Source organism: Telmatherina bonti, assembly GCF_933228915.1.
Source record: "Telmatherina bonti genome assembly, chromosome: 4".
NCBI classification, from domain to species: domain Eukaryota; kingdom Metazoa; phylum Chordata; class Actinopteri; order Atheriniformes; family Telmatherinidae; genus Telmatherina; species Telmatherina bonti.
The window spans coordinates 8,270,284-8,282,397 of NC_136622.1; the positions used below are offsets into that span (position 1 = coordinate 8,270,284).

The 12,114-nt window shown below is 43.5% G+C and overlaps 2 protein-coding genes across 6 annotated transcripts in view; one reads left to right on the plus strand and one right to left on the minus strand.

The window, feature by feature from the left end:
• The window catches only part of sulf2b (sulfatase 2b), a 108,099-nt gene extending 102,986 nt beyond the window's left edge, over positions 1-5,113 (plus strand). For 4 of the 5 annotated variants that reach the window (XM_079239158.1, XM_079239157.1, XM_079239159.1 and 1 more), the window contains 3 exons: positions 918-951; positions 1,117-1,173; positions 2,077-5,113. In XM_079239158.1, the coding sequence (XP_079095284.1) occupies positions 918-951; positions 1,117-1,173; positions 2,077-2,107 (122 nt within the window). In that variant the 3' untranslated portion in view covers positions 2,108-5,113. The remainder of the gene's footprint in view (positions 1-917; positions 952-1,116; positions 1,174-2,076) is intronic. The other variant, XM_079239161.1, reaches the window with a different exon arrangement.
• A 2,115-nt stretch (positions 5,114-7,228) lies between these two features.
• The window catches only part of LOC306754972 (myosin-7-like), a 45,158-nt gene continuing 40,272 nt past the window's right edge, over positions 7,229-12,114 (minus strand). Inside the window, exons 41-46 of the mRNA XM_079239156.1 lie at positions 11,992-12,082; positions 10,843-10,922; positions 8,796-8,900; positions 8,625-8,720; positions 7,553-7,696; positions 7,229-7,472 (exon numbers count right to left, since the gene is read on the minus strand). Of these exons, the coding sequence (XP_079095282.1) occupies positions 7,461-7,472; positions 7,553-7,696; positions 8,625-8,720; positions 8,796-8,900; positions 10,843-10,922; positions 11,992-12,082 (528 nt within the window). The 3' untranslated portion in view covers positions 7,229-7,460. The remainder of the gene's footprint in view (positions 7,473-7,552; positions 7,697-8,624; positions 8,721-8,795; positions 8,901-10,842; positions 10,923-11,991; positions 12,083-12,114) is intronic.

Here is a 12,114-nt window from a genome sequence, read left to right on the forward strand (position 1 = left end):
GGTATACCTCTCTGCATCCTCCAGTTGCTCAACAGACTTGACCCATGGCTGGCAATGGAGGCCCAGGTCTGAAGTCCCTGTTCAGGGACTCCTAAGTCCCAGTCCTCCTCTTTAGACCATACTGTGTGGTCACATCCTTCAGAATAAACAAAGCTCTGAGTCATTCCTTTAAAATTGAAAAATAAATCCATTTCCATCTGTTTCAAAGATGCATCTCATAAGTACATGCAAGTGTCATCCGCATAGAAACAAACATGTATGCCATGTTGCATAGGTGTTTCCCGGTGGAAGCATATGGCATATACCGGGTATATGCCATAAGTATGGATCCAAACACAGACCCCTGTGGAACTCCAGAAAAAACTGATGGCCAGTATGTTTACAGCTGGAAAGATGTTTGTTCATTAATATGTTAAACCAGCGGTGCCCAAGTCCGGTCCTGGAGATCTACCATCCTGCTGTTTTTAGGTGCAACTCTTCTCCAACACACCTGAATCAAATAAGTGGTTTGTTAGCAGGCCTCTGCAGAGATGAATGACATGCAGAAGAGGAATTCAGCTGTTTGACTCAGCTGTGCTGGACAGGGGTTGCATCTAAAGGTTGCAGGATGGTAGATCTCCAGGACTGGACTTGGGCACCCCTGTGTTAAAGACTTATGGAGTCATGATGAAAACGGTCCGGCTGTAACCAGTTCGTTAAAGGAATGAGCGACAGTGGAGAGGAAAAATCTTAAAATATCTTCCTCACCTGTTGGTGTATCCAGGTGGCCTTCATCATCTGAAGTTATCGCCTAACCAAGTTCGGGGTTTTTTTTTTTCCTTCCAAGGATGATCGACACCAAATGGAAAAATGAAAAAATTAAAAGATTTTCACAAGTTGCCTCTGCTCACTGACCAATCAGATTGTTTTTTCAACAGGAGGGCGTTCTCATGGTGGATTTGATGATTACAGGTACACACACAGGAACACACACGCACACACACACACACACACACACACATTTTCCTGCTCTGAATGTGGCATGTTTTCCTGATGGCGCTGACGGCTGCTGCTGCTGGTGCAGAGAGGGTGTATGTTGGCCCGTCTGTCTGAAACGCAGTGTGTTTGTTGCATCAGGCTGTTTGAGAGGAGGAAGTGGCCAAGAGTCAAGAAACCTTCATCATCTCGAACCCTGTGAGTCTTCCTCTGTGTTTTCCTCATCGTCTGGCCTGCATGTTACTTCCCGCCTGAACACTTCATCCATCTGTGTGTCTGTCAAACATTATATGTACAAACTCCGACGCTGATTCATCACGCTTCCTGCTCTGGTGTCACCAACTGGTTTCTTTCCAGATGTTAAATCCCACTTCAGAAAACTGGAAAACTCTGAAAACTGGGACAAACAGCAGCTGGAACAAATTTTTTCTGTCTTTTACCACTGCTGAAAAATCAGATCATTTCATTCAAAACATAAATTAATAAAAACAGAATGCAATGATTTCTAAGTCTTGTCAGCCAAACAGGGGGGGTTAGGGGGGCATTGATGAGACATTTCACAGCCAGTGTTCATCTGATGATAACAGTCATTTAAACTAGCCAATGAAATAATATCAATCCCTGCTGACTTGCCCAACCCCCATCGAGGGCTTGGTTGTTTGCAGGTAGAATATGTAATAGTTCATTACATACTGAGGTCCGTCCCACCGAGAAACCACACCTCCCCAAAAGATTGCTACATTTCTGACCTTGTGTTTAAAAAAAAAAAAAAAACCTATACAGAACTGAAGCAAATCTTTCTAATCATCAGTTATTTTATTTTATAGACATACATAATAACTTTAACGTTAATGGATTTTAACGGCTTTTAATCAACAACTTTCTGTTTGGACGAAGATGAAGAGAAGGTGGAATCAAGCTCATCCTTTAACAATCTTTGTCTTCCAGATCATTTTCTTTCTACGAGTCGCTGCATGTTTCTGCCGCCTGCATGCGCCTCAGTCGTGTGTTTGCTAACACTCCACTTCCAACACACACACACACACACACACATCTCGCTGTGGTCAAAACTGACTAATGTGTGTGTGTTTGTCTTTCTAGAGGTCCAATCTGGGATGGTTGGAAAGGCTAAGCCTCCTGATTGGCTGAAGCTGGGTCCTGATGCTGCCCACAGCACCTTAAAGGAGGGAAGCGTGGTTGCCAAGGCGACAGCATCAACCGTCCACCACACCTCAACCTCTCCTGTCAGCCAATCAGCTTCTGTGACATCACTCAGCCCTCCCACCCTGCTGCTCAGGGAGATGCTGGGACAAAACCGTGGACGTCCATCTTCATCAGCTCCTCTTCACCCTCCTCTCTCCTCTTCCTGCAGCTGCTCTGAGGATGGAAGCTCGGGGTGGAGCAGCCAGAGGAGGCAGGAGGAGGAGGGATGAGAGAATGAAGAGGAGGAAGAGGAGGAGGAGGCAGAGAAATAGTTTTTTGCAAAATTCCAGCCGATTTGTTTTTCCTGCCCTGAGCTTTGTCTTACAGGTGCAGCTTCACACAAAATATCTGACTTAAAACCAGAAATCCTGCTACAGCACGTCAGGGTTCTTATTTTCCCATTTTTCTTTATCAATAAATCAGTTCCAGTCGACAGTTTTTGGTCGTGAATAAGAATATTTATGAAGACATTTTACAAGCAGCTTCTGCTACAGGAACGTCTGGTTATTACCAATTATTCACTGGCTTTAACGATAACGCAACTTGATTGAAAGTTGTCATTATTTCCATTTAATTCACAATGAATGTATTTTCTGTGATTACAAGAAATCAAATATAAAGTTTTTTAGTATTTATAAAATATTCCTGACATAAGTGTTTGACGCGATTTCTTGTAAAAGCAGAAAAAAATCTGGTTTCATTCTGATCTTTTTCATGTTTTTTTTTTCATTAATCTAAATCACATCTTCTGATCGTGAAAACTCCACCATGCAGTATTAAGTACTTTTTGCACCTTATTAAAAACGCTGAAACTTGATAAGAATATATTTAATGAAAATGTGAGCGCTGTTTTGAGCCACTGCGTTTCATCGGTTTACCAGCAGGTGGCGCCACTCCTGTAACATGAACTGCAGAAGTAAAGATGATGATGATGAGGTTAAAAAGCTGCAGGCAAACAGAGAAGAAATGAAAAAACAATGAAAGATAAATCGACTGTGTGGTGGGATGAGCCTGGATAACAACCGTGTGCACTGAGAGGTCATGTGACTTCTGTACGGCGTTAATGATTGGCCAGAAGTCAGCTAACCCAGCCACAACTTCCATGTGATTTGTAATATTTCAGGGGTTTCTTTTTTTGCCATTGTTCTTTTTTTTTTTTTTTTTTCTTTTTCAGAAAATCAGCTGGATGGAAGCAAATTTACAAAACAAAGCCTTCCTCCTCCTCCTCCTCCTCCTCCACCACCTTCACCTCCTCCTCCTCAGGTGACCTCCCAGCTGCCAGTTCATGTTGTGTTTGTATTTTGTCTTTCTAACCGGCTGTACAGAAGTTGAAGGACCCCTTCATGTTGTAACTAAACTCAGACTGAGGCTTGAAACGCTCTGACATCACCGCTGACATCATCACGTCTGTGATGTTATTGTGGTGTTTTTTTGTTTTGTTTTTCTTCCACTAACTTGAGTGTTGGTTACCATAGTGACCGAAAGCTTTACTGACAGAGCTACAGTTGTACTAACCTGGCGACTGACTACAGTACCCACGATGCAAAGCGGCCGCCTCAAAGAGAACGACAGTTTTGGAGTAGAAATCAAATCTCTAGAGCCAATCTGATGTGGACTAAACAATGACATCATCAGGATAAAAACTTTCTGTTTTGTGATTATTAAAAAGGAAAAAAATGGTGAGAAAGCAGTTTCTGTGTTTTCGTTTTGTTCTTTTGCGGCACATCCTCCTCTTCGATTTGTACTCGTGTTTTTTTTTCCTTCACGAATTTCAAACCACAGATGATGACTTATTAAAATGGGATGAAATTGCTGGATTCACGCAGGAGGCGAAGGATAGAGTTCGGAAGAGACAAAAAACGTATCGATGGCGATGTCTCCATCTGTTCTAATTTGTTCTGATTCAGTTTGATGTCACTCGAACGCAGCTTTGGGGTGCATTCACACCAGGATCGTCGGGGGAATTCTAGAAAATTCTCACTTTTCGCACATTCAGTCGTGCTCCTGACAAACGACTGCTGACCATATAGAAAGAAGAAAGTCCAGCTTATCGATGGTAGTTTTTCACAAGAATCTGTCCAGTTTGAGCACCAGGAGAGTTAACCAGTACCTACGCCACATCTTCTTCTTCGCTTGATGATGCGTTTACTTTCGCAACCTAAAGGTCCATTAATGCTCTACAGTCGGCAACGTAACCCTTCGTCCACAACGCCGCTACCGGAGTAGCTCCACCAGAAACCAGAGCAGTGTTAGGTGTTAGGTCCCAGTGAAGGGAACAGAAGAAGAAGCTGTGATGTATTCGGTGTCTCTTTCTGAGGAAGCACATTGTTGCGATGTCCTCAGAGGTGAACTCTACACTGCCCTCTGGTGGCTGTATTGCCAAGCAACCCTGCCAACGTAAAGGGCAGTGATGCTTGAAACAAATACAAGTATTAACGTACTTAAAGGAGGGAGAAACGAGCTAAGGGCACACCAGCATTCATTTGCAAGTGAATTAAGACAGAATTAAGACGGATCCATTCGGCTGTAGTTCACAGCCTCATGTGGCCGATCGAGATGAGAAGGTTGTGGAGGGTGGGGGTCCTCCTTCCTGTGTGAATGCAGCCCCTCTGCTGTCTGTACAGGTTCTTCTTCATCACTGTATTTGCTCTGCGGTGCTATTTGCTGTTCAACAACCCTGCTTCTGTTTGAATGTATTTGTAACTGTGCATTTTCTAAGAACCGGACTGAGGCAGTTTTGCTCAGACCGGACAAAGCACACACACATACACACAAAGGACGGACTGCAGAACACTTTTATTGGAGGATGGAGGGATGAATGGACTTACAAGGATTGATGATGACTTATTACTGATCTAATAAACATGTACAGTCACCCGCTGACCTGTGGATACACTGATTGGTTTTAGTATGTGAATAAAGTGTTGAATGCCAAAATGCACCAAATGCATCAAAGAGTGTTTTTATGTTTTTGTCACATGGACACAGATTTAAAAAAATACATATTTAACATATTCATCCCGCAAGCCTATGGCGGGCTAGTTTTTGCTCCCCAACCATATGTTGGACCCCCCTGATCTCGCCTTACAGGTGGGGTGCACTTGAATGGCCAGAGTCCAACATCTTCATCCACCATTTTCTAGCTAAACTTAGTTGAGATAAGCATGCGAAAGGCAACAGGTTTATGAGGAAGAGCCCGACTCTCCAGGGAGACTCCCAGGTGTTTGCAGGCCAGAAGGGATAATGCCCTGTGCCACTTTTAAACTAGACTTCTACTCCCCCTCTGACCCCCTGTTGACTGTCGGGATTCATAGAGATGATCTAAGGTGTCTGGCACTGAACTGTTCTCAGCTTTTCACTATGAGGTAACAAATGCCTCTTTTCCATTAGTACCAGCTTGTCTCAACTTAACTCACCTCAACTCCTCTCAGCTTGGTCCTGTTTCTTTTCCATTACAATTTAGTACGAGGTCTAAAAGGGGCGGGGTTTGTGTGAAATCACTGTGATGTCAGTGTTGTGCACGACAAGCTCTATAACAACACAGGACCAAGAGGCAATGTACTACTTGGTCTGTGGCTCGCCGGCCGCTGACCATAAATCATATCCATTTGTTGGAACCACTTCCAGTCTCGTCTGTTTGATCCACTCCAACCATTGTGGTCCTTGACCTGCCGATAGTCGCTTTGAGCTTTTTCAGCTTCTCTCGACACTGCTGGAAACTCTGTTGCTACCTGTAGCCATTGAGTCGGAAAGTCGCCATTGAGATTTTTTCATTTTGTGTCTCTCCATCTAGTTCCCTCTGTATCCTTTCCTCAGCAACCAAGCAAAGAAATGTCTCCGCCTCAGAGTTGGACCACGGAACAGACTTTTTTTGTGCCATTGCTTGTCACGTAATGTAACCAACTTGCGAGTTGGAGTCGCTCTTCCAGTGATGTCACTCCCTGACCTCTGATTGGCCGCTCCCCTGACCAATAGCGCCATGCAGTCATCACACACAACCCAACTCAGCTCGCTTAGAACCTGGGTTAAGGAGTTACAAAAAAATACAGGTTAACGGGTACAAAAGCTGGAAAACCCGACAAACCAAGCCGAGGCGAGTTAAGTTGAGACGAGCTGATACTGATGGGAAAGGGCCAAAAAACCTGGTTTCCATCAACGGGTAAGGCTCAGGACGGGACAGTTTGGTTCAGTAAACCCAATGCTTTGCCACAACCAGCTGTACCCTTACCTGGTAGGCGGTGTAAAAGCCAGCTAGTGCTGGGTGTATCAGCCGCAGCATGATGTCATAGTGGTGTCGCACCTTTTATAACAAGTTATTATAACAGCGAATGACGTGACCCAGAATAATTGGAGGAGAATGGTGGACATCAAGCTGGTTCTGTTCTTTCTTTTTGGCTTCAAACATAAAATCCATCATATATTTAAACATTAAACTTTTCCTGCTTTCTTCTGAACGCCATGTCGCTCAGGGAGTAATGACTCTTCAGTCAATAGATTTCAATGTATTAATGTCACCTTTTAGGCCTTAGACTGTTAGACAGGAACCCCAAAAGTAGGACTGATTGGATCAGGTTTTTCTAGCCCTCATTCCAGCTCTTGCTTGTGAAAACAAACAAAAACAAGTGTAGCACCCGGTCCCCAACCGAACTGGACCCATTGGTGGAAAAAGGGAAGAAATCCAGAGCCCCCCAGGAAGTGGTGGATGCTAGAAAGAAGGAGGCCCTCTTTGTTCTGCTTTCCAACAAGCCTGATGTTATGTAAAACAAGCTAGTGGAGCAGAAAGGAAAAGGCTCCACAAGGTGAATGAGAAGATTCCCGTTTTTATTCACCCTTTAGCATTAACTTAAATCACTCAGCACCAACAAAACCAACAGATGGCATCGGTATGGAAGAGTGGAACAGAGAAATGACACTGCGTTCCCTGATACCTAACAGTGGGACACACTGGAAGAACAGCTGGATTTAGAAAAGGTCTAAACATTTTACAGAAACATTTGAAATCATTCCACCTTGAATAATTTCAGAAAGTTTGTCTGGATTTAGAGAACAACAACCATGTTTTTCTCACAGTAATCTCTGACACAGGTCAGGATTACAAACGGCTGTTACCAGCTCATGTACACACACACACACACACACACACACACACTTTCAGCACTACACACCAGTTCACCTCACAGCAGAGAAATAAAGGAACACACTGATACGATAACTGGAGACTGGAGGAAAAACCTGCAGCAGTTCGACGTCACACAGACACACTGATGGTGTTTGATGACGTCTCATTCAGCGATCTGCAGACACAAACAGAACGTTAAAAACATGGCGAGGAAAACACAACGAACTGAGTGCTAATGCTCACGGTGTCGCTCACCATGGCAACCTTGCTGCTTTGCTCACGGGTTCGGATCTGCAGCTTGTTGACGGTCGTCTCTGCAATGTCGGCTCGTTCTTCGGCATCGTCCAGCTCGTGTTGGATTTTCCTGAAACGAACTGCACCGCAGCTCACCTGCTCCTCCTGGTGGACAAACAGAACAACAACACGCTGGTGATAAAAACAACATGTTGACCTCAGTTCACCCCAATTCCAATGAAGTTGGAACTCGGACTTGTAAATTTAGCTTAAATATGAATTAACTGACTGCTTTTCTGATGCATTCCAACACGGTAATATCCTTCAAACGAAGATGTCGTTTTCAATGCACCACCACCTGATGGGTCAAAGGTCACGGGCATTCAATGTTACTTTTCGGCGTTGATGCTTACAACCAAAGATTTCTCCAGATTCTTTAGATCTTTTGATGTTATGAATCGTAGATGATTTGTTCACAAAGCAGTGAAATTCACCCATCTTTGCTTGTGGATATTTTAATGATGCTCCTTTTATACCCAATCACGACACTCACCTGTTTCCAATAAACCTGTTCACCTATAGAATGATCGAAAGCCGGATTTTTGGGCATTCCTCAACCTTCCCAGTCTTTTGTTGCCTCTAATTGAGCTTCATCTCATGTGTTGCAGACATTAGATTCAATATTAGCCAATATCTACCAAAAACCAATAAAGTTTATTCGTTTGAACATTAAATATCTTTTCTATTATTATTTAACTGACTGCAGGTTGAACATTATTTGCAAAGCATTGTATTCTGTTTTTATTTGTGTTTCCCATAATGTCCCAACTTGTTGGAATTGTGTTTGTATCCGAGGAACAAAGATCTTCAGTGTTTTCAGATAATTTAATCTCAGATATGACTTTACATGAAGATTGTTTTGGGTTGATGTTTCTTTGAGGTGGTTGCCAACTCCAACTTGACCACCAAACAGCAGTAACTGTTGCTTATTGAGAAGTTTATTCACATTTTAGCTGCAGATCTGATGCTTGTTATCAGTTTATTGTCAGATTATAATAAATTGGATTGATGGGATTATAACTTGCAGACTCACAGCGCTCTCAGCTTGTCTCTTGTAGCTCTTGACTTTGGTCTGAAGCTTCTCGACCAGCTCCTGCATCCTCAGCAAAGTCTTCCTGTCCTCCTCTGACTGCAGGAACACAAAAAACCAGTGAAACCACTGAAGCGTCAGAGGACCAGTTTGAGTCCAGCAGCCGGATCAGACCTGGTACGTCAGCTCTCTGACTCTCCTCTCGTAGCGGCGGACTCCTTTCTGGTACTCCTCACTCTTCTTTTGCTCCATCATCACCTCCGTCTGCAGCTCCCTCACCTGCACACACAGCAGCCAGATTTCATCCACATTTCATCAGCTTTTTGTTCATAACTCAGCAGGCTAAATGTCTTCTTCATTGCAACCAGGAGGAAATATTTTTAACTCGTGTTTTTTGTTTTATTCCTTTGTTGTTTTTATGTAAAGGACATCAGATTATTTCAGATCTGAAGGTCAGAGTTTGACAGTAGATGAGGTAAATACTACCAGTCCAACTAGGAGTTTCAGCTGTTAAATCTGTTTTTTCTCACATTCCTGATGCTTTTTATTATGATTTTTTTTTGTCTTGTAACATTGTAGATGTGAAGAAATCCCAGTTTAACATCTGATTGTTCTCATAAATCAGCTTTGCCTAAATATGGTCCAACACAGGGGTGTAGTGGTCCGTCAAGAAGTGGGTTGACTCTCAAGTTGTTTTTATTTTTATCTTTTTTTTTCTAATAACAGGAAAAACAAAAGAAGCCCAGAAAAACACTTTCAGAAAAAGTGACATGTAAGACTACTTTATTTAGTTTACCTAAAAAATCCATCAGTATATTTGCTCATTGTCACATCATTTCTGCTCTTCGGTTAAAGGGAGGAAGAGTTATGAAATTACTAAACCAATACTGGCACACAGACTAGAGAGAGACAGACTTATAGACATGGATGCATATATATTTATTATGTCTATGTTCAGGCTATAGTTAATGCAGATGATGGTGAACTGCACCAGCATAGCATTGGTAGACTTAGCTGGGCTGCTGGTGACTGCTGGGAGGTTTGTAACTGTAAAAGCTGCATCACATGGAGGTTAGAAGTGGGTATACTCAATGCTAACTGAAAAAGAAGTGGGTATATTCCGTATACCCTGGACTACACCACTGGTCCAACATATTTCATATCTTGGAGTTTAAACCAACCACAACCAAGTGGCTTTATGAATACTGCCCCCTGTAGGTGGCAGGAGGGACATACAACCTGTGTCAGAGTCTAGCTTTTGCTTTAACAAGCCAGAGTCCTCTTACAGATGAAGGAAGGAAGATTGTATGATCTGACTCTGAGATACAACAACAGTTATATTATTATAAATATAAATTCAATCACACCTCTCCATGAGCCGCCAGGTTTGTGTGTCCTGCAGATCCTAGTAGCTATGTTGTCAGAGGGGGGGGGGGCTCACCATGGCAAACAGGTGTCTAGTGGAGGGACCAGATTAAGTGCGACACAGAGACCCCCTACAATGATGACGACCATTCAAACAAAGGTTTCAAAGGTTTGACCGGACCAGGGAACCAGGGCCCCCGCTGGAGCCAGGCCTGGGGATGGGGCATTAGAGCAATGATCTGGTGGCCAGGAGCCCAGTCGGGCTCAGCCCGAAAGGGTTACATGTACCCCTACATGATTCAGCAAAGAAATGCAATAAGACATCAGATGTGTTTCCATTTAAAACTTTTTGCAACATGAAAGTGATATATTTGCAAGTTTCAACAAACAACAATTGCGATTTCCAGGTTTGAACGGTGTTTAGCGCAAAAGCCTCAGTTCACGTAAAATCTCGTCAGCCGGATGGGATTTTACGAGAATTACGACTTATTTAAGGTAGACATGTAGCGTTATTTTGGGGTTTGCTACTTACTGCAGCTAATATTCCATGGCTTTCTCCCCATTTCCTTCAAGTAATTCTTTGTAAAACTGAAATTTGCTATCGTTGATTCCATACCGCGAACTGGTCACATGACCTCCTACGTCACGTCCAGGGACACGTAAATGTGGAAAAAAGTGTTTCCATTACACTTTTGCAATAAACTTCTATATCGAAATAGGTGTAAATGTGGACGTTTTTTTATTGTGATATTTCATTTTTGTGCAGTTCGAGGTGTAATGGAAATGCTGCCAGCATGTGAACAGCTCCTGGTGTCTGCGGTGGAGATGAAAGAGGTTGAGAAAAGTTTTCACTCACCCTGGTCTCCAGTTTGTGAAGCTGTTTCTTTCCTCCCTTCAGCGCCATCTGCTCCGTCTCATCCAGTTTGACCTGCAGCTCTGTCCGAAACACAGACACCATTTTTACGTAGAACTATGATCACAGCGTTCAACATGAAAACAGAAACGCTGTCAACCTGCAAAATCTGTCACCAAAATGCTTCGTCACTGCTTTGAATGAAAGAAGCATCAGAAAAATATAAAATGTTTAAGAAATATTTGAATAAATATCTTCATCCTCATGCCGCTTATCTGGGGTCGGGTCGCGGGGGCAGCAGCCTAAGCAGGGAAGCCCAGACTTCCCTCTCCCCAGCCACATTTGCCGACTCAGCGGGGGGGATCCCGAGGCGTTCCCAGGCCAGCCGAGAGATATAATCCCTCCAGCGTGTCCTGGGTCTTCCCTGGGGTCTCCTCCCAGAGGGACATGCCTGGAACACCTCACCAGGGAGGTCCAGGAGGCATCCTGACCAGATGCCCGAGCCACCTCAACTGGTTCCTCTTGATGTGGAGGAGCAGCGGCTCTACTCTGATCTCCTCCCGGATGACTGAGCTCCTCACCCTATCTCTAAGGGAGAGCCCGGCCACCCTGCGAAGGAAACTCATTTTAGCTGCCTGTATACGAGATCTCGCTCTTTCAGTCACGGCCCACAGCTCATGACCATAGGTGAGGGTAGGAACGGCGATTAAATGGTAAATCGAGAGCTTTGCCTTCTTGCTCAAGACCCTGAGATATAAACTCCTCCACTTGAGGCAGGACCTCACTCCCGACCCAGAGAGGGCAATCCACCCTATTCCGACTGAGGACCATGGTCTCAGATTTGGAATATATATGGGATATATATTGAATAAATATGGGAATAAAATTAATTGAATATGACTGAATATTGAGATTTTTATCCAGTCGACTTTGTTCCCTTTTGACTTGTCTTTCTGAAGCAAATCATGTGCCATTCATCGAACTGGCACATGTATTTTACCCCAGATGCCCTCTCTTATGCAACCATCTGGATTTTGCATATTTTATGTATGTTTTATATTTTTATGTGTCAGCATTTTAAAACGGATTGGATGTAAATTGTATTATATAAAAATAATAAATCATCCTGAACTGATTTTTTTCTTTGTGTACCTTTCACAGTGCACTCCATGTTCTTCTTCATCCTCTCCAGCATGTTGCTGCTGTCCTGCTCCTTCTTCAGCTCCTCTGCCATCAGTGCCGCCTGGTGAAACACAAACATGCGTACAGTTCAGG